Source organism: Salmo salar, chromosome 20 (genome assembly GCF_965601325.2).
Source record: "Salmo salar chromosome 20, fSalSal1, whole genome shotgun sequence".
NCBI classification, from domain to species: domain Eukaryota; kingdom Metazoa; phylum Chordata; class Actinopteri; order Salmoniformes; family Salmonidae; genus Salmo; species Salmo salar.
Genome location: NC_138310.1, coordinates 10,308,121 through 10,331,115, shown reverse-complemented (window position 1 = coordinate 10,331,115; position 22,995 = coordinate 10,308,121). Strand labels below are relative to the sequence as shown.

The 22,995-nt window shown below is 41.3% G+C and overlaps 1 protein-coding gene across 3 annotated transcripts in view; it reads left to right on the top strand.

Moving 5' to 3' along the window:
- LOC106580141 (EGF-like repeat and discoidin I-like domain-containing protein 3) overlaps nt 1-22,995 on the top strand; it is a 314,416-nt gene that overhangs the window by 217,192 nt on the left and 74,229 nt on the right. For all 3 annotated transcript variants that reach the window (XM_014160860.3, XM_014160861.3, XM_014160859.3), the window contains 3 exons: nt 6,375-6,530; nt 8,173-8,317; nt 8,583-8,767. In XM_014160860.3, the coding sequence (XP_014016335.3) occupies nt 6,375-6,530; nt 8,173-8,317; nt 8,583-8,767 (486 nt within the window). The remainder of the gene's footprint in view (nt 1-6,374; nt 6,531-8,172; nt 8,318-8,582; nt 8,768-22,995) is intronic.

The following is a 22,995-nucleotide window of genomic DNA, read 5'->3' as shown; positions in this document are numbered from 1 at the left end:
ATGACAGTATCGATTTAGGTTTTAAGTATCAATGTAAGGTAACGTTTTTGGTTAAATTTAGCATAAACTGTTTAGGAGACATAAGGAGACACAAAATGTTGAGTAGTTACACTACATTTCTGAGATCTTTCAGCTAGATTCTTACAGGGTTCACATTCAATGTCTAATTTAACTGATTAATTCTTAATATATGATTACAATTTACAGTGCCATAAATGCAAGGACAGAAAAGTTTTGTCACACGATTTTGGACAAATCTGTCAAGACACAACCATGATAAAGGGTTAAATTATAGGTTTTAAATCAACTAGTGAATTTGATTGAATATAGCTATGATCCCCTTGTATCTTAATGTAATGACATTAAAAACATTTGCAGATTATTATCAATGACTTATGAACTGCTGTAACAAGTTGTCCAGTGTAAGAAATCCTCACTGGTACCCTAGTTTATAGAAAGACCCATATACCGTTTGCAGATGGGTGTGGGTGGATGCAATACATGTTGAATAGTTTTGTTTTATGAAAAAGGGTGGGTTTGTTTGGAGTACATATTTACACTATACAGTTTGTGTGTGAACTGTGAACTAATTTACACACAAGTGAGGTCCCAATAAGCAGTAGCACAGGACTAAAATTTGAAGAGTAGCCAAGATGGGTGCCAGATAAAGGCTCTCAACCCTTTCCCGTCTCAGAGACCCTCAACTGGGCCATCTCTTCCTGACCTACCCCCTTCCTCTCGTGCGTCCATGGAGCGCATGCTGAGCTCCTCCCTGTCACTGCCGAATTGAGATCATGATTGGGAAAATGATCCTCATGTGATGCCGTGTCATTTTGATATACAGCCGGGGGTATTAAGGGCCTTTTATGTCAGTCTGCTCACACTGAATCGATTTCCTCAAACTGACAAACACCACTGAGCAGTATCGTGGCAGATGTTCTCAACAGTGCCACACTGACATGGAATGGCAGCTTGGACAAAGGCATCAGTATTAGGTGGGGTGACTGAGGTGTGTTTGTAAGTGGTCATTATCAGTGTGAAGGATCACGCCAATTACCTGAGCGCTGGCCTTTTAGTTATTGTAGCCTAATTAGAGAGAATATGCTACTGTTGTTCTCCAGAATATGAGATAAACAAGAAATGGAGAATAAGTAGGGGTTAATTGTGGCTTTGGTTGCATTGAGGATGCTGCGTAAAAGACGTTGTCAAGGAGACTTGATATTGGAGTTACTGTAGCCTGCGAGTAAAGAAGTACGTGGTCATGATGCATTCTCATGCTCCAGTGCAGAATTTAAGTTAGGCCCAAAAAAGTGTTGCTTTTTTATTATCATGAAGAGGGGCCTTTTTGGTTTTCACAGTAGGATGTCGCTCATCCTTGTGGGACAGAGATCATTTGGGTTTTCCCCTCATTTCACCCAGGGTGTTAGGTGTGGTATCATCCGTGAGGAAACAGCAGTTGCCAAATGTACACTAATATTATTTTGACGCAATGTAAATGCATAAGATTACTCTGAGATTGATCTGAGACTCATCGCTCTGTGAGTGTAGGGTGTGTTAAGAAAACAGAAAGCCTTAAGTGTGTGTGAGTGTCTGTGTCTGTCTGTTCATGATGCCGTTGACCTCAACAAGCATTTCCTGGAGTTTGCTAAAAGGCATTGGCACTTGGATTGTAACTTGTGCTATGGTCAGATGACATGAGAATAGAGCTCTTTGGACAAGCACACCAGTGGTAGGTTTGCAGAAAAGTACCTCATACCTACTGTGAAAGATGGTGGTGCGTCTTTGATGTTATGAGGCCATTTTGCTTCCACTGGTTTAAGGTCAACGGCATCATGAACATTACCAAATACAATGACAATTTACATTTAAATAATTGAGCAAACACTCGTATATTAGGCCTTGCTCAAGGGCACATCGACAGATTGCTCACCTTGTCGGCTTGGGGATTTGAACCAGCAACCTTTCGGTCACTGGGTCAACACACTTAAAGGAAAACTCAAAGTATATTTTGGTATTTGTTTCATTAGTGCATTGTTGATATAGTCCCAAAATGTTTTGCATATCAGCAAACACATTTTCAAGATATATAACTTTCAAAATACAGAAAATGTGATTGCTGACATGCAAAACATGCTGGGACTATATCAACAATGCAGTAATGAAACGAATAACAAAATATATATTTTGGGTGGAATTTTACTTTAACCGCTGTGCTGCCTGCCACTAGGCTACCTACCAGGACATTTTAGCCCAAAACCTGGTTGCCTCTGCCAGGAGGCTAAAACTTGGCCGCAAGCGAATCTTCCAGCAAGACAAAAACCCCAAGCACACATCAAAATCCACTTGGGCTGATCCCATTTAGTCGACTGGTCGATTATTTGGTTGATAGGCTGACGGTCAACCGAGATTTCTTTAGTCGAGCACGTAGTAAAAAAAAGAAAATGGGCGTACAACACACCTGTCTGATTCGCACCTGTCTGAGTGGACTAATCCATTCTGGACGCCATGGGGATGGCACAGTCCATCGGTCTAAGACATGTGCGACTGAAATTGTAGCCTATATGGTAATATTACATAAGAACAATGGTGCAACACTAATAAAAATAATATTTTATTACAAATGCGCTTTCCTCCACGTTGATAGCAGTTGGTGTCTGCGGATCTGAAATATCAGTGTGCTGTTGAATTGCTGCCTTTTCCTAGACCATGTTGCTGTGTGCATAATAGCAAAGTTACCCACCATATGGGTGTTGAGAACAATGCGGCGGAAGCAGCAGTGGAGTTAGGAGACAAAAAAACAGCCCTTGCCTTAATTGTATAAGAATAGTAAGGAGAGAGGAAACCCCAACTTAATTAGGTCTATAATCAACAGCCTAACTGTTAAATCTGCCTGGCTTTATAAATCATTCATATCAATTTAGCTAGAGAAATATGACAGATCCTGTTTGAGTGTTTGTTTAATAGCATACTGATACCATGAGCACCAAGCCTCAAGCAACCACAATGTCTGATAAACAATTTCACAAATTTGGCTGTTTTTAATCTTTGCTATGCTGGAATAAAGGCTTTACACTTTTTTTGTTAGAACAGCCTCTCTGATATTACTTATAATTTATTTTGTGTTTACACTGTTACAAATTGTCAGAAAAAAATAATTTTATAATAATAACCCTCCTATTTCTTGATCTTCTTATTGTTGTTATTATTATTATGACAATCATTATAATAAGTACTGTCATTATCATTTGGCTTAGTATAGCAGCCTTGTATAACCACCATCAAGCTGTAGGCCTAAGAGCACATCCTGTTTAGTCTTAATACTGTAACTTAGGCCTACAAAAGTAAGATGGCGCCGACAGACATGCCAGCTCTGCTTCTAGCTCCTAAGCAACTTTGAGATATTTTTTATTTGTTCTGTTTGACATTATTTCCCCAGAATGTTTTCTGTGTTATTACATACAGCTGGAAATAACTTTTGGATGTCAGAGCGGCGGTAACTTACCAGCATTCTGACCATAAATACGACATTCCCGAATTGGATCCTATGTTCGTACCCCTCAAGGCAATTGAAATAATCCCAAAGGCTGATCCAAGATGCCGCCGGCAGAGAAGAGGTATTCTGAGTGACTTATAGTCCGACTCAGGAGGCATGCACACATCCACCACTTCTGAGTATATTACTCGCTAATGTTCAGTCCCTGGACAATAAAGTAGACAAGCTCAGCGTGAGGATCTCCTTCCAGAGAGACATCAGGGACTGTAACATACAGCCAGCTGGGTTCTCATTTCATCACACAGTCCAAAAAAAGTGGTCAGATGAAGCAGATGCTAAGCTACAGGACTGTTTTGCTACCACAGACTGGAATATGTTCCGGGATTCTTCCGATGGCATTGAGGAGTACCCCCGCATCAGTCACTGGCTTTATCAATAAGTGCATTGATGACGTAGTTGCCATAGTGACCGTACGTACATACCCCCAACCAGAAGCCATTGATTACAGGCAACATCTGCACTGAGCTAAAGGCTAGAGCTGCCACTTTCAAGGGGCAGGACTCTAACCCAGAAGCTTATAAGATATCCCGCTATGTCACCCTGATGAACCATCAAACAGGCAAAGTGTCAATACAGGACTAAGATCGAGTCGTACTACACCGCAGGGCTTGCAAACTTTAACAGACTACAAAGGGAAGCACAGCCAAGAGCTGCCGAGTGACACAGGCCTACCAGATGAGCTAAATTACTTTTCTGCTCGCTTTGAGGCAGCTTCATTAAATAGTACCCGCAAAACACCAGTCTCAACATCAACAGTGAAGAGGCGACTCTGGGATGTTGGCCTCTGAGGACAGGGCCCCGCAAACAAACACATGAAAAACCTATTTCAACCAGGCAGGTGCGCCACGAAAGTCAGAAATGGCGACATAAAAAATGCCTTTCCTTTGATCTTCTTCTGTTGGCACTCCAAAAGGTCCCAAATACATCACAAATGGTCCTTTTTGTTCGATAATGTCCTTCTTTATATCCATAACTTATGTTTAGTTTTAGTTTCAGTTTAGCTGGCGCTCTTCAGTCAATAATCCACCCAGTTTCCCTCCATCAAAATGCATACAAAATGAATCCCAAACGTTACTAAACTTTTCCAAAATAGTCAAACAACGTTTATAATCAAACCTTAGGTACCCTAATACGTAAATAAATGATACAATTTAAGACGGAGAATCGTTATTGTCTTTACCGGAGAAAAATAGCAAAGAACGCGCTCTCTTCCACACACTTGGAAACACTACAGCCAAAATGGGAGCCACCTAGAAAAACTACATTTTCCGGCTCATTTTTCCAAAAACCAGCCTGAAACTCTTTCTAAAGACTGTTGACATCTAGTGGAAGCCCTAGGAACTGTAATCTGGGAGGATTTTGCCTTATAATAAAAGTGGCAGCCATTGAAAACAGTGGTAGGCTGACATTTTTGGGGGGGATGGTTTGTCCTTGGGGTTTTGCCTGCCATATCAGTTCTGTTATACTCACAGACATATTCTAAACATTTTTAATAGCTTTTGGGTGTTTTCTATCCAAATCTACCAAGTATATGCACATCCTAGCTTCTGGCCCTGAGTAACAGGCAGTTTACATTGGGCACGCTTTTCATTCGGACGTGAAAATATTTCCCCCTACCCAAGAGAGGTTAACAATGTCTACACTGTATTTCTGATCAATGTGATGTTTTAATGGGCATAAAATGTGCTTTACTTTCAAATACAAAGACATTTCTAAGTGACCCCAAACTTTTGAACAGTAGTGCATATGAAAAAATACACATTTTTTAATTTAAACCAATCGATTGGTCGAAAGAACAGACGACTTTCGGCCGACCAAGATTTTGTTTTTGTCGGGGATAGCCCGACAAAAAGTCTCTGGACTGGAACCCCATTGGTTTGTGGTTTGAATTGGAAAGGCCAGTCCATAAGCGCAGAGAAAAGATATCAAGGATCTTGAAATATTTGGTTTAAGATCCCTCCTAATGTGTTCTACAATCTCATAAAAAAAAGCCTGTCATTATACACACAAGGGGAGGAAGCTGGAGTATTGAAAACAAGGGTTCAGTCATTTTGACAACTATTATTTAGAGATTTTTTTTATTACTTAAAATCTCTTAATCTGACCAATTGTGTTAGTTTATACAACGGGTGTGTCTAATCCTGAATGCTTATTGGTTAAAACCATATTCCAGCAGATGTCTATTCCACAATTTGCCACCGGCTAAATATATGGCGTTAAAATGCCTATTTACTATGTTCCATCTGACTGAGCAATCCACTGTCTCATCAGCCCAGCCAGACAACTTGTAAACTTGATCTCCACTATAAAAATCTAGACATTATCTCATTTCTTTTAGATGTGACTGTAAGTTAGCCATAGTTGGCTCGCAAGCAAGGGATAAGAACGTTGTCAGCCAGTATGACAATGGAACATTTAAAATGCACGATTGTGTTGCGTCCATAGATACAGAACAGAAAGACTGGGTCACGTATCTAGCAACCCTAGATTTGTGTCGGAAATGTATCTTGTGGAAGGATGAAATAGTAGTATGAATAAATGTAATAAAAATGTTTTAATGAAAATATGTCAATCATTATTTGAAAATGTTGGCAACCTGTTGTATTAAAGTGATAATGCCCTCGAAGCCGGTGTTGGGAGGATATATTGGCATGGTTTGCTGGCCCTCGACTTCATCTCAGGCTTAACAACACCTGTGCCAATATATTCTCCAAACATCGACTTCTCTGGCATTATCACAGAAATAAAGCAATATAATATCCCGAAAACACACACAAACAAGGTTTTTGATTTCTGTTTTTATTCAATTTTTTCCCCACAGATTAACCTACAGAGGAGGATGCGGGTCACAGGACTGATTACCCAGGGTGCAAAGCGTATCGGCAGCCCAGAGTACGTCAAGTCTTACAAAGTGGCCTCCAGTGACGATGGCAAGACCTGGATGACATACAAAGTCAAGGGCACAGATGAGGAATTGGTGAGAAACACACACACACACACACATTATTTATCTTTTGTTTTACACACACGCCTGCACGCACGGACGCAGCAACTGGAGGCCACGCACCAAGTCAAGGGCAGAGTGGAGGACATGATGAGGTGGCTTTTTAATGAGCCAGCTCACACTGACAGTATCTTCCTGACACTTACTCCCCTCTTCTTTTATGACTTTTAGATGGATTTTGTATACTATTTGAAGCCTTGAAGTCTGTAAAGCATGTTTTATTCTCTGATTTGTTGTTACTCTAAAAACTCTACAACTAATGAAGCATGCAGAACATTGGGGTGAGAGACTGAACTCAAAACGCAGTTGTTCATTTTCTTGCCTGAGATCTTTAAGAGGTAGCTCTGACTGTAAGAGCGTGCTAGCCAGAGCGTAGACTCAGTGATGCTCTGACCCGTAGGGACCACCCTTTTGAGTCCTGAACTCATCTAGAGACAGCTGCATTCCTAACAAACACACACAAACACTCCTTCACCTCAGAGTCTAGTTGTCCTCGGATCCGTCCGGATGGGAAAGTCCCAGGTTAATTTCGGAACGGGTCTGTTTTTGGACTCGTTCCGAAATTAACCTGGGGCTTTCCCATCCGGACGGATCCGAGGACAACTAGACCCGTTCCATATATACCTGATCAGATCCAGACCCAGTTTGATCCGAGTGAGCGAAGCAGCAGTAAAGTCCATTTTTAAGCTACTTTATAAACCGGAGCTGATAATGCGCGAGGGAGAGGAGGAAAAGAGAGGTGATGCTCTAGCAGGGGCTGTGCTGTGTGTGTAGGCTACTGTGAGTGTGAGCGAGTGACACGGGAACAGCAACCAACCAAGCCGACTCGCGCTATAGTAGATTAATAGCTGCCACAGCTGGGTTATCATCACGTAGTAGGTGCCTGTCTTGACTGCATCAAACTGGGAGAAGCTAGTTAAGATAGCTAGCTTGCTAGGCTAATTGAGGCTGCATGCGCTTTCTCATCCTACAATTACGAACAACTCCATTCAAAATATAAAGTAGCAGCTTACCTGTTGGCTCTTGGTCATTGTAGCCTATAATTTTTGTTCCATCTTCCGTTGATTAGATGTCTCCTAACTTTAGTCCCACACGGAGTCTCATTACTGTATCCTATTGCCGCTTTGTTGACTTAGGATTGGCCAACAACAACAAAAAGCTACACGCGCCACTCTCATGAAAAGCAAAGGATAGCAGCATAAATGATACAATATATTTCTCTCTCTACTGCAGCAGCTGCATTCTGATCTGAATGGGTTCTTCGGACAAGTCAGTTAAAATTACACATAGCTGCTACGTGTATTTCGAAATCTGGATCCGTACAGGTGGATCCGTGAAGACTTCTACCTCAGAGGGCTTTTTGAAACACTATATAAGTTCTTTCTGGGGTATTTTTTTTTAAAGTCTATACGGTATGACAGCGTAATTGCTTATAAATAACCAGCTTATTTTTCTTATAATTCTAGCTAATTGACCTTGAATGGCAACAATTTGTTGAGCGGCGAGTAGACACTAGAGACACTGCCAGAGACTCTTACATTGACAGATAAACAAATTTCTCCCTCCTTCTAATCCCCTTTTAACCCTTTGTCTCTCATATAATTTCCCTACTCAGATATTCCGTGGAAATGTGGAGAACAATGCTCCCTCTGCCAACTCCTTCACCCCTCCCATTGAAGCACAGTATGTGCGCATCTACCCCCAGGTCTGTAGGAGACACTGCACCCTGCGCATGGAGCTGCTCGGCTGTGAGCTCACAGGTGGGTCCCAGTTCTATAAAGTCTTGACCGTAGACATTATGGGTTCAAACACAATCATGACTAGTGGTTCAAACAGGTGGCTCGCCATGTAGCTGTAGGTAGAAGTTGCCTTTTAGATCAGAATCTAGGTAGTAGGACAGAAGGACAGTTTCTGCGTTGCTCAATAATTACAATAGTGGGCACCATTGATATAATAAAATGGTGTATTTAGTTTTTTTTGCATTTGTAAAAAGGACTGTGTCCAGTAACTAGTTTGTTTCTCCAGGCTGCTCTGAGCCCATGGGGATGAAGTCTGGCCACATCCAGGACTACCAGGTCACAGCGTCCAGCCTCTTCAGAACACTCAACATGGACATGTTCACCTGGGAGCCCGGCAAGGCCCGTCTTGACAAACAGGGCAAGGTCAATGCCTGGACGTCTGGACACAGTGACCAATCCCAGTGGCTACAGGTAGGAGGCTACCCCCCTTCTTCCCTTGTCTAAGGAAACATAGGAACATGAGTTTCTCCCTGGGCCACATGACCAGGAAAAACAGAGGACTGTAGTAATAGCCTAGCCACATGGTCATGAAAAACTCCTGGCCCAAATGAATTACTTATTTGTTGGGGCAGAAACTTGCATAAAGGAACTTATGACATACTGTATATATTCAGTGCTTCTGGTCCATGAAGGGATCAAATCAAATCCAGTTTTATTTGTCGCATGCTTCATAAACAATGCCGAGAGGAAAAAATATAGTAATAATAAGAACTCAAGGAATAAATACACAATGAGTAAGGGACAGATTTCAATTTACTTAGGGGGAGGAGTGGTCCAAAATACAGGTTTGTCAAACTTATTGTTTTTATATGTATATATATTATCATACAGTGTACAACTAAGCCTATAGGCCTATGCATGCAATGCCCTCATACATTGAGTGCTCAAATCTCTGACAGCTGAACCTTGAGGTAGACAATTATTGTTTTAGGAAAGTAGCCTAAAAAACTATTAAAAAGTAGGCTATAAAGTTTTACATATGCTACACGTTGAAACCCAAAGAATAGTGTTTTTGTCAGTTGTTATAGGATGTTCATTCATATGTTCACATATGGAATCATGTAGTACCGTAAATTCCGGACTATAAGCCGCAACTTTTTTCCCAGGCTTTGAACCTCGCGGCTTAAACAATGACGCGGCTAATATATGGATTTTTCCTGCTTTCAATTAAAAAAAAAAAAAAAACATTCTGTGACGTGCTCAGTTTTTTGGCAGCATGAATCTTTCATTAGACCAATGAAATTGCCGAACGGGTTAAGGTCAAAGAACTTTTTAGTTTACTGTGTAGATTAAATCGAGCGCTCTCAAACTTCCTATCATTCTGATTACGGTAGTCATTTTGTCACCCTCATCATGGCAAAGACACAGAAATGCATATGATGCAGCTTTCATATTGAAGGCGATTGATCTGGCTGTTGGAAAAGGAAATAGAGCTGCTGCACGGGAGCTTGGTCTTAATGAGTCGATGATAAGACGTTGGAAACAGCAGCGTGAGGAATTGACTCAGTTTGCAAAAAGACAACTAAAGCTTACTGCTATTTTTTTCTTTTTTGTTACAAGCCGTGTTTCGTTAAAGCCTATTTATTTTTGTTACAAGCCGTGTTTCGTTAAAGCCTGTGTAAAGTTCATTTGTTTCAATGTACCGGTAGGCACCTGTGGCTCATAGACATGTGCGGCTTATTTATGTTCAAAATAATATATATATTTTTTTTAATTCAGTGGATGCAGCTTATATTCAGGTGCGCTTAATAGTCCGGATATTACGGTGAAAAATGTATTTGAAATGGGGGAATGTTTACTAGTTGCTCAGGAGGAAAAGGGGAAGTCCAATATGGAAGACATTTGACTTAGTTGTAGAAGATTACAATATAAAAAAACATCTGACCATTTGGAACAGTGTAAACAACATTATATAAATGATAAGTGTACCATAGAGTCTGTTCTAATCAACAACAGAAAAGTAAAGCCTTTATTACTGCAAAGACTAAAAACAGTCACATCAGGCCCAATTATCTTAATTATCTACTTAATTGATAAATTCACCTCTGAAGGTGAAATGTGTACTTACATTCTGAAATCTTGCCTCTGGTTTAACATCCAAAGGGTCCCAGAGATAACATGAAGTGTCGTTTTGTTAGATAAAATCCTTTTTCATATCTTAAAAAGGTCCATATAGCATGCACAATTGATTTTGTATTTCCACTCGTTTAATTTGCAAAGAAGGGAATCTGTGAAAATGTCACCCTAAATGTCGTTTGAACGAGTCAAATCACGTTCGTATCTATTCCTCAGAGATCCTAGAAGGTAACAAGACTTCATTATTTCATTAGGGGTGTAGTATATCCTATAGGACACCATATTTGGTCAGAGAGCGACGCCTTCATGGCACGCCGAATGACACGGGCGGTCTTCACTTGAATGACTAACTTTGTCAAATAAGCACCAATCGGGGTCAAGTAAAGCTAGCTAGATAGCCAATGAGCTAGACTTCACGGTAGTATCTGGAAACCCTGTATCTGTCGCAAAATGTAGCTTCTAACCTTGTACGACAGCATGCCTTTTTCTTTTGGACAACAATTATAAGAATATTCAGAGTTATGAAGATATAAAATCTGGTTGTTTTGCAAATGTTGAACTTGTAATATGGCTACTAATACTGGAAAAACTAAATCAAAATTCAAGTATAGAGATTTGACGATATTCTTGCAGAAAAATAGAATATGAATGCAAATGTATCCGTCACGATTAGCCCAAAGGTGCCTGGGTGACTTCACACTAACTGTCATGTAGTTCGCTCATTCGTCAAGTTATCCATCTGAAACTTTGCACATACACTGCTGCCATATTGTGGACACCATCAGAATTACAACCAGAGTGGTGGCTAGAACTGGGACCTTTTGGTTGCATTTCAAAGATGGTGATACAAAAAATGGTTGTTTTTTCCTTTGTATTTTCTTCTACCAGATCTATTGTGTTATATTCTCCTACATTCAATTCACATTTCCACAAACTTCAAAGTGTTTCCTTTCAAATGGTACCAAGAATGTTCATATCCTTGCTTCAGGGCTTGAGCTTCAGGCAGTTAGATTTGGGTATGTCATTTTAAGTGAAAATTGAAAAAAAGAGGGCTATCCCTAAGAAGTTCTAAAGAAGGCCAGTTGTATTGCTTCTTAATCAGAACAACAGTTTTCAGCTGTGCTAATATAATTGCTAAAGGGTTTTCTAATGATCAATTAGCCTTTTAAAATGATAAACTTGGATTAGTTATCACAACATGCCATTGGAATACAGGAGTGATGGTTGCTGAATATGGGTTAGTCCACTCAGCAATGGATTAGTCCACTGAGACAGGCGCAAATCAGATGGGTGTCCTGTGCACCATGAAAAAATGTATATCTTTGAGACTGCTCAACTAAAATCTCAGCTGACAAAATGAGATCGGACCTAGTAGGCAGGGATGAATTTTCTGTTTGTTGAGATGGCCACGGTCTATTATTGTGATTTTGAACAAACAAGCCATTTTATTTGAATGCCTTTAGTCGACATGATTTGTTACTAGGTTGTTTGGTGCATTGGCACAGAAACATGTTGGTGGAACATGCTTTGAATATATTTTCACGAGGGTCATCTATACATTGGGTACCGAGTCGATGTGCAGAGGTATGAGGTAATTGAGGTTGATATAGTTGTCAGAAGTTTGCATACACCAAAGCCAAATACATTTAAACTCAGTTTTTCACAATTCCTGACATTTAATCCTAATACAAATTCCCTGTCTTAGGTCAGTTCGGATCACCACTTCATTTTAAGAATGTGAAATGTCAGAATAATAAGAGAGAATGTTTTATTTCATTCATCACATTCCCAGTGTGTCAGAAGTTTACATACACTCAATTAGTATTTGGTAGCATTGCCTTTAAATTGTTTAACTTGGGTCAAACATTTTGGGTAGCCTTCCAGAATCTTCCCACAATAAATTGGGTGAATTTTGGCCCATTCCTCCTGAAAGAGCTGGTGTAACTGAGTCAGGTTTGTAGGCCTCCTTGCTCGCACATGCTTTTTCAGTTCTGTCCACACATTTTCTATGGGATTGAGGTCAGGGCTTTGTGATGGCCACTCCAATACCTTGAATTTGTTGTCCTTAAGCCATTTTTCCACAACTTTGGATGTAAGCTTGGGGTCATTGTCCATTTGGAAGACCCATTTGTGACCAAGCTTGAACTTTCTGTCTTGAGATGTTGCTTCTATACAGTGGGGGGGAAAAGTATTTGATCCCCCGCTGATTTTGTACATTTGCCCACTTACAAAGAAATGATCAGTCTATAATTTTAATGGTAGGTTTATATGAACAGACAGACTAACAACAAAAAAATCCAGAAAAACGCATGTCAAAAATGTTCTAAATTGATTTGAATTTTAATGAGGGAAATAAGTATTTGACCCCTCTGCAATACATGACTTAGTACTTGGTGGCAAAACCCTTGCTGGCAATCACAGAGGTCAGACGTTTCTTGTAGTTGGCCACCATGTTTGCACACATCTCAGGAGGGATTTTGTCCCACTCATCTTTGCACATCTTCTCCAAGTCATTAAGGTTTCGAGGCTGACGTTTGGCAACTCGAACCTTCAGCTCCCTCCACAGATATTCTATGGGATTAAGGTCTGGAGATTGGCTAGGCCACTCCAGGACCTTAATGGTCTTCTTCTTGAGCCACTCCTTTGTTGCCTTGGCCGTGTGTTTTGTGTCATTGTCATGCTGGAATACCCATTCACGACCCATTTTCAATGCCCTGGCTGAGGGAAGGATGTTCTCATCCAAGATTTGAGAGTACATGGCCCTGTCAAATGATGCGGTGAAGTTGTCCTGTCCCCTTAGCAGAAAAACACCCCCAAAGCATAATGTTTCCACCTCCATGTTTGACGGTGGAGATGGTGTTCTTGGGGTCATAGGCAGCATTCCTCCTCCTCCAAACACGGCGAGTTGAGTTGATGCCAAAGAGCTCCATTTTCCTCTCATCTGACCACAACACTTTCACCAGTTGTCCTCTGAATCATTCGGATGTTCATTGGCAAACTTCAGACGGGCATGTATATGTATTCTTCAGCAAGTGGACCTGCAGGATTCCAGTCCTTCACGGCGTAGTGTGTTACCAGTGTGTTAATTGTTTTCTTGGTGACTATGGTCCCAGCTGCCTTGAAATCATTGAAATCTCACCAAGCTGCTTGGCGATGGTCTTGTAGCCCATTCCAGCCTTGTGTAGGTCTACAATCTTGTCCCTGACATCCTTGGAGAGCTCTTTGGTCTTGGCCATGGTGGAGAGTTTGGAATCTGATTGATTGCTTCTGTGAACAGGTGTATTTTATACAGGTAACAAGCTGAGATTAGGAGCACTCCCTTTAAGAGTGTGCTCCTAATCTCAGCTCGTTAACCGGATATAAAAGACACCTGGGAGACAGAAATCTTTCTGATTGAGAGGGGGTCAAATATGCATTTCCCTCATTAAATGCAAATCAATTTATGACATGCGTTCTTCTCAATATTTTTGTTGTTTTTCTGTCTCTCACTGTTGAAATAATCCTAACATTAAAATTATAGACTGATAATTTCTTTGTCAGTGGGCAAACATACAAAATCAGTAGGGGATCAAATACTTTTTTCCCCCGCTGTATATCCACATTTTCCCTTCCTCATGATGCCATCTATTTTGTGAAGTGCACCAGTCCCTCCTGCATCAAAACATCCCCACAACATGATGCTGCCACCCCTGTGCTCAATGGTTGGGATGGTGTTCTTCGGCTTGCAAGCCTCCCCTTTTTCCTCCAAACATAACTATGGTCATTTTGGCCAAACAGTTCTATTTTTGTTTCATCAGATCAGAGGACATTGCTCCAAAAATACGTTCTTTGTTCCCATGTGCAGTTGCAAACCGTAGTCTGGCTTTTTTATGGCGGTTTTGGAGCAGTGGCTTCTTCCTTGCTGAGAGGCCTTTCAGGTTTTGTGGATAAAGGACTTGTTTTACTGTGGATATAGATAGTTTTGTACCTGTTTCCTCCAGCATCTTCACAAGGTCCTTTGCTGTTGTCCTGAGATTGATTTGCAGTTTTCACACCAAAGTACGTTCATCTCTAGTAGACAGAACGCGTTTCCTTCCTGAGCGGTATGACGGCTGCGTGGTCCCATGGTGTTTATACTTGCGTACTATTGTTTGTACAGATGAAGGTGGTACCTTCAGGCGTTTGGAAATTGCTCCCAAGGATGAACCAGACTTGTGGAGGTCTACAATTTTTTTTCTGAGGTCTTTGCTGATTTCTTTTGATTTTCCCAAGATGTCAAGCAAAGAGGCACTGAGTTTGAAGGTAGGCCTTGAAATACATCCACAGGTACACCTCCAATTGACTCAAATTATGTCAATTAGCCTATCAGAAGCTTCTAAAGCCAAGACATCATTTTCTGGAATTTTCCAAGCTGTTTAAAGGCACAGTCAACTTAGTGTATGTAAACTTCTGACCCACTGGAGTTGTGATACAGTGAATTATAAGTGAAATAATCTGTCTGTAAACAAAGTAGATGTCCTAACCGACTTGCCAAAACTATTTGGCAAGAAACTTGTGGAGTGGTTAAAAAACGAGTTTTAATGACTCCAACCTAAGTGTATGTAAATTTCCGACTTCAACTGTATGTACATATACTGTTGGTTGGAATAAAGTTACTAGGTAACAGGATAGACAATAAACTGTAGCAGCAGTGTATTTGATGAGTCAAAAGAGTTATTAAAAAAATGGTCAATGGAGATATTTTTGTTCAGTATATTTAACTATGTAAAGTGTTGGTCCTATATTTCATGAGCTGAAATAAAAGATCCCAGAAAATATCTGTATGCACAAAATTAGTATTTCTCCTTTGCCAAGATTATCCATCCATCTGTCAGGTGTGGCACATCAAGAAGCTTGAGAACTTGTGCTGGGGACACTCTAAAATGTACAGTTTTGTCACAACAGTATTGAGAGAGTGTACAATTGCCATGCTGACTGCAGGTATGTCCACCAGAGCTGTTGCTAGATAATTTAATGTTAATTTCACTACCATAAGCCACTTCATTTTAGATAATTTCACAGTACGTCTAACCGGCCTCACAACCGCAGACCACGTCGGACCACGCCAACCCAGGACCTCTACATCTGGCTTCTTCACCTGTAGGATCGTCTGTGACCAGCCACCCGGACAGCTGATGAAACTGTGGGTTTGCACAACCGCAACATTTTGGCACAAACTGTCTCAAGGAAGCTCATCTGTGTGCTCGTTTTCCTCACCAGGGTCTTGACATGACTACAGTTCAGCATCGTAACCAACTTCAGTGGACAAATGCTCACCTTTGATGGCCACTGGCACGCTGGAGATGTTTGTTCTTCATGGATGATTCACTGTTTCAACTGTACCGGGCAGATGTCAGACGGCGTGTTTGGTGTCGTGTGTGTGTGTGGGCGGTTTGCTGACGTCAATGTTGTAAACAGAGTGCCCTATGGTGGTGGTGGTGGGGTTATAGTAAGGGCAGGCATCAGCTTCGGACAACGAACACAATTTGATTTTTTTGAAGGCAATTTCAATGCACAGAGATATTGTGGCGAGATCCTGAAGCCCATTGTCATGCCAATCATCCGCTGCCATCACCTCATGTTTCAGCATAAAAATGCATGGCCCCATGTCGCAAGGATCTGTATACAATTCCTGGAAGCTGAAAATTTCCAGACATGTCACCAATTGCGCAAGCTTGTGCTGATCTGGATAGATAGTTTCCGCCAATATCTAGCAACTTGGCACAGCCATTGAAGATGAGTGGGACAATATTTCACAGGCCATAATCAAAAGCCTGATCAACTATATTCGATGGAGATGTGTTGGGCTGCATGAGGCAAATCGTGGTCACACCAGATACTTACTGCTTTTCTGACCCAAGCCCCTACATTTTTTTAACAATCTGTGACCACCAGATTCATATCTGTATTCCCAGTCATTTGAAATCCATAGAGTAGTGCCTAATGAATTCATTTCAATTGGCTGATTTCCTGTAACTGAGTAAAATCTTTCAAATTGTTACATGTTCAGTTAATATTTTTGTTCAGTGTAGTTAACCAATAGCTACCTGAAATAACTATTTAAGTCTTAGTATTATGACTTGGGGGAAGAAGCTGTTCAGGGTCCTGTTGGTTCGACTTGCTGCATTGGTACCACTTAACATGCAGTAACAAAGAGAACAGTCTATGAGTCTGAACATTTTTAGGGCTGACACCGCCTAGTATAAAGGTCCTGCATGGCAGGGAGTTCGGCCCCAGTGATGTACTTGACTGTACGCGCACAAACCCTCCACAGCGCCTAGCAGGCGGATGCCAAGCAGTTGCCATACCAAGCGTTGATGCAGCAAGTCAAGATGCAGATGTCGAACTTTTGAGGATCTGAGGGCCCATGCCGAATATTTTCAGCCTCTTGAGGGGGAAGAGGCATTGTCGTGCCGCCTTTACGACTGTTGGTGTGTGTCGACCATGATAATTCCTTAGTGATGTGGACACTGAGGAACTTGAAGCTCTTGACCCTCTTCACTACATCTCCGTCGATGTGGATGGGGGCGTGCTTGGCCATCCATTTCCTGTAGACCACGATCAGCTCCTTTGTCTTGTTGACATAGAGGGAGATGTTGTTGTCCTGGCACCACACTGCCAGGTCACTGTCCTCCTCCCAAAAATCAAATCAAATCAAATGTTATTGTGGGTCTAGCGAAATGCTTGTGTTTCTAGCTCCAACAGTGCAGTAATATCTAACAATTCACAACAATACACACAACCTAAAAGTAAAAGAATGGAATTAAGGAATATATAAATGTTAGGATGAGCTATGTGGCATAGACTAAAAACAGTAGAATAGAATACAGTGTATATACATATGTAATGAGTAAAGCAAATGTATGTCAACTGTGGGCTGTCTCATCATTGTCAGCGATCAGGCCAACCACCGTTGTGTCGACAGCAAATTTAATGATGGTGTTGGAGTCATGCATGTCCACACAGTCGTGGTTGAACAGGGAGTACAGGAGAGGACTGAGCATGCACACCTGAGGGGCCCCCGTGTTGAGGGACAGCGTGGCAGATGTTGTTGCTTTCCCTCACCACCTGGGGGCGGCCTGTCAAGAAGCTGTGGTGGAATATTCTATTCAAATGAGACTGTCATTTCTTCCAATAATTCTCTTTATTCAAAATCAATTAATTATTGCAATAATGAAACCGTCAATGTTGGGCCGAGAGCCTGCCCTTTACAGACCATGCTATTACTTATATACCTGATACCAAGATTTCTCAGTCATAGCTGGTTCAACCCCCCCACCCATATAGATTGGGTTCATCCTGTGGTCATCTGCCTCTGGTGTTGTCTCCCAGATGCCAGGATAATTAAGAATACTGAGGCCTTTGTTCTTTTCCGCCAGGCTATCTCGGTTACACCCACTACATCTGACCTATGGAATGCCAGCTGTAGGCTTTTTATCACCAAGCCATCACTTAATCAGTTGCCAGCCCAAGCTTCAAAATAATCTTCTGTTAACTTCTATGGGCTACGTGGGACGCTAGCGTTGACAAAATATATAACAATTATTTAAAGAATTATAGATAGACTACTCCTGGATGCAGCCGCTGTGTCAGATTTTAAAATAGCTTTACGGAGAAAGCACATTTTTCAATATTCTGAGTACATAGCTCGCCATCACAGCAAGCTATACAGACACCCACCAAGTTCGGGGCAACCTAAACTCAGAATTAGCATTAGAAATATTGTCTTACTTTTGCTGATCTTCGTCAGAATGCACTCCCAGGACTGCTACTTCCACAAGAAATGTTGTTTTTGTTCGAAATAATCCATATTTATGTCCAAATACCTCCGTTTTGTTTGTGCGTTCAGGTCACTATCCAAAGGCATACCATTTACATTTACGTCATTTAGCAGATGCTCTTATCCAGAGCGACTTACAAATTGGTGCATTCACCTTATGATATCCAGTGGAACAACCAATTTACAATAGTACATCTATATATTTTTTGGGGTGGGGGGGGGGGGGGGTTAGAAGGATTACTTAATCCTATCCCAGGTATTCCTTAAAGAGGTGGGGTTTCAGGTGTCTCCGGAAGGAGACATGGTATTTTTTCCGTAAAATTGCGATAATATACCGCGGTACCAGAGAGCGGTACCAGAGACAAAGTCAAAATGTTCCATTACCGTACTTAGAAGCATGTCAAACGCTGTTTAAATCAATCTTTATGGTATTTTTTACGTAAAATTGCGATAATATTCCAACCGGACAATAGCATATTCATTCAAGAAGAAAAAGGAGGAACGGCGTGCTCACGGGACCGAGCATATCCAATCCCTTTGTCTCCAGGCAGTCCACTCAGTGACTGAGGTCCTATTATCTGCCCAGTGACAGGAGAATGCTCAAACCACTTTCTGAAGGCTGTTGACAGCCAATGGAAGCCTTAGGAAGTGCAACGTCACCCCACAGACACTGTAGTTTCGATAGAGAATCAAAAGAACTACAATTCTCAGACTTTCCACTTCCTGCTTGGATTTTTCTCAGGTTTTTGCCTGCCATATGAGTTCTGTTATACTCAGACACCATTCAAACAGTTTTAGAAACTTCAGTGTTTTCTATCCAAATCTACTAATAATATGCATATTCTAGTTTCTGGGACAGAGTTGTAACCTGTTTAAATTGGCTATGTTTTTCATCCGGCCGTGAAAATACTGCCCCCTACACCCCAACAGGTTAACTCTATGAAATAAAACAACCATTTGGTTCATTAATATAACATAATCTTGTAATCCTGTTAACACAAAGTCCCGGATTCAGCTGCAGAGGGAGGTGTTTAGTGAAGTGCAATAGAGATTGTGTCATCTGTGGGGTGGTATGTGAATTGGAGTGGGTCCATGGTCATGACCAGCCTTTCAATGAAATTTCATGGCTACAGATGTGAGTGCTATTTAGACATGTTACCTTGGCGTTCTTGGGGTCTGCTTGAAATATATAGGTATTACAGCCTGAGTCAGAGAGAGGTTGAAAATGTTGGTGAAGACAGTTGCCAGCTGGTCAGCGCATGAGCTGAGTAATCTGTCCTGGTAATCTGTTTGGCCCCGCGGCCTTGTGAATGTTTATCTGTTTAAAGGTTTTACTCTATTGGCTACGGAGAGCAAGATCACAGAGGCATCTGAAACAGCTGCTGCTCTCTTGCATGGTTCAGTGTTACTTGCTACAAAGCGAGCATAGAAGGAATTTAGCTTGTCTGATAGGCTCACGTCACTGGGCAGCTGGTGTCTGGGTTTCCCTTTTGTAATCCGTGATAATTTGCAAGCCCTGCAACGTCTGACGAGTGTCAGAGCCGGCATAGTACCCACAACTTCATTTTTCAAGCATCATGTCCCTCCTAACTTATCCATCAGAACCTCATGACCCAAATTCAAAAAACCTTTTCCGTAACTACTCCTGAAGGCAACACCCACAACTCTTGCGCTGTGCCTGTGACTCTGTCCTCCTCTAGTCCTGTTATCTTTGGCTTGTAATAGGACATTTTAATTGTATGTGTCCACATAACTGAGTATGTGACTAGCCTTGTGAAACCTTGTGAAACTGTCCTATTATCATCTCCTGTTCTATCATCCTGTGTTGCAAACCAGCTTTCACCTGCGTCCTTGTATAGATAAAGTCCCACCCAAGAACAGGAAATTCAGACTGTCTACTGTGCTGTGTAACACTGTTATTCTCTCTGAGCTTAGAAATAAAGAATCTAGGTTTGACTTGGACTCCAGCAGATCCTTATTTTATATATCCACCACAGGCTGCAGTCTGGTGCTGTCACACTTCAGCCATGTGTCATCCTAATTGTAGTCATTAAGGTAACTGATTGTCTCCAATGACTCCAGACAGGGCATTAAGCAAAGACTCAGCACTCAACTGTCACTTATACACTTAGTAAACAAAACATTAGGAACACCTTCCCAAAATTGAGCTTCATCCCCTTTTGTCCTCAGAACATGGGCTCTACAAGGGATGTTGGTCCATATTGACTCCAATGCTTCCCACAGTCAAGATGGCTGGATGTCATTTGGGTGGTGGACCCATTCTTGACACACATGGGAAACTGTTGAGCGTGAAAAACCTAGTAGAGTTACTGTTCTTGACACACTCAAACCGGTGTGCCTGGCCCCTACTACCATATCCTGTTCAAAGGCACTTAAATATTTTGTCTTGTCCATTTACCGTCTGAATGGCACACATACAGAATCAATGTCTCAGGCCCTACACCCAAACAAGGGCACTGCGTTCATCCACCTCTGGCCTGCTGGCCCCCCTACCTCTGAGGAAGCACAGTTCCCGCTCAGCACAGTCAAAACTGTTCGCTGCTCTGGCACCCCAATGGTGGAACAAGCTCCCTCACGACGCCAGGACAGCGGAGTCAATCACCACCTTCTGGAGACACCTGAAACCCCACCTCTTTAAGGAATACCTGGGATAGGATAAAGTAATCCTTCTACCCCCCCCCCCCCCCCCCTTAAAAGATTTAGATGCATTATTGTAAAGTGGTTGTTCCACTGGTTATCATAAGGTGAATGCACCAATTTGTAAGTCGCTCTGGATAAGAGCGTCTGCTAAATTACTTAAATGTAAAATGTAAATGTAATGTCTCAATTCTCTCCTTATTGTATTGTAGTGCCATAGTCAACTTATGATAATGAAAAGTTCCAGGGCAGGAGACAAGACAAGTAGTTAGACTGGCCCCAGACAGACCATGAAGCTCAGTTGAATTTATTGCTGTGGATAGATGGAAATTTGTCGTTTGATGTTACATGCTGTGCCTACAGGAGCAGGGAAAGGCAATGGAGGAAGCCGTAAAATCAATGACTTACTAGACCTTTAGCAAGGAAAAGAAATGGAAACATTGATGTTTTCAACTCACATTAGCGTGTATGTTATAGGAAGTATTGATGTACGTATGGGAACAGTGATGTGTTTGTGTGTGTAGTATAGTGTATGAATATGTGAATGAATGGATGTACATATGCGTGTTGATGCCTGGTATTGACAGTTCAGTGTCTTTTCTGCACCAGTTGTCATGGTGAGTAATTGATTCCCAGTGACATTACTGGATGACTTTAAACTTCATAGATTAACGGAATTAATCAGACTTAATGACAAATTAAGTTATTCAAATGACTCAACACAACTGCAGTGCAGGAGCAGCAAAAAATATATACTTTACTGAGTGCAAACACGCCAGAGTAGATTTTGTCTGGCAAGAGACTGAACCTGCTCTCATCTCACTAACGAACCAGTCATTGTAACGAAATTTTGATATTGTGACCTACAGTACCAGTCTAAAGTTTGGACACACCTACTCATTCAAGGGTTTTTCTTTATTTTTACTATTTTCTACATTGTAGAATAGTAGTGAAGACATAAAAACTCTGAAAAGTAGCCACCCTTTGCCTTGACGACAGCTTTGCACACTCTTGGAAATCTCTCAACCAGCTTCATGAGGAATGCTATTCTAACAGTCTTGAAGGAGTTCCTACATCTGCTGAGTTCTTGTTGGCTGCTTTTCTGCTTTTCTTTCACTCTGACGTCGGGTGATTGTGGAGGCCAGGTCATCTGATGCAGCACTCCATCACTCTCCTTCTTGGTCAAATAGCCCTTATACAGCCTGGAGGTGTTTTGGGTCATTTTCCTGTTAACATCTATGGGCTAGGTGGGACGCTTGCGTCCCACCCACTCAACAGCCAGTGTAATCCCGTGGCGTGATATTCAAATACCTTAGAAATGCTATTACTTCAATTTCTCAAACATATGACTATTTTACACCATTTTAAAGACAAGACTCTCGTTAATCTAACCACACTGTCCGATTTCAAAAAGGCTTTACAACGAAAGCAAAACATTAGATTATGTCAGCAGAGTACCCAGCCAGAAATAATCAGACACCCATTTTTCAAGCTAGCATATAATGTCACATAAACCCAAACCACAGCTAAATGCAGCACTAACCTTTTGATGATCTTCATCAGATGACACCCCTAGGACATGTTATAAAATACATGCATGTTTTGTTCAATCAAGTTCATATTTATATCAAAAACCAGCTTTTTACATTAGCATGTGACTAGCATGTGACTAGCATTCCCACCGAACACTTCCGGTGAATTTACTAAATTACTCACGATAAACGTTCACAAAAAACATAATTATTTTAAGAATTATAGATACAGAACTCCTCTATGCACTCGCTATGTCCGATTTTAAAATAGCTTTTTGGTGAAAGCACATTTTGCAATATTCTCAGTAGATAGCCCGGCATCACAGGGCTAGCTATTTTGACACCCAGCAAGTTTAGCACTCACCAAAGTCAGATTTACTATAAGAAAAATGTTATTACCTTTGCTGTTCTTCGTCAGAATGCACTCCCAGGACTTCTACTTCAATAACAAATGTTGGTTTGGTCCCAAATAATCCATAGTTATATCCAAATAGCGGCGTTTTGTTTGTGCGTTCAAGACACTATCCGAATGGTAAAGAAGGGTGACGAGCACGACGCATTTCGTGACAAAAAAA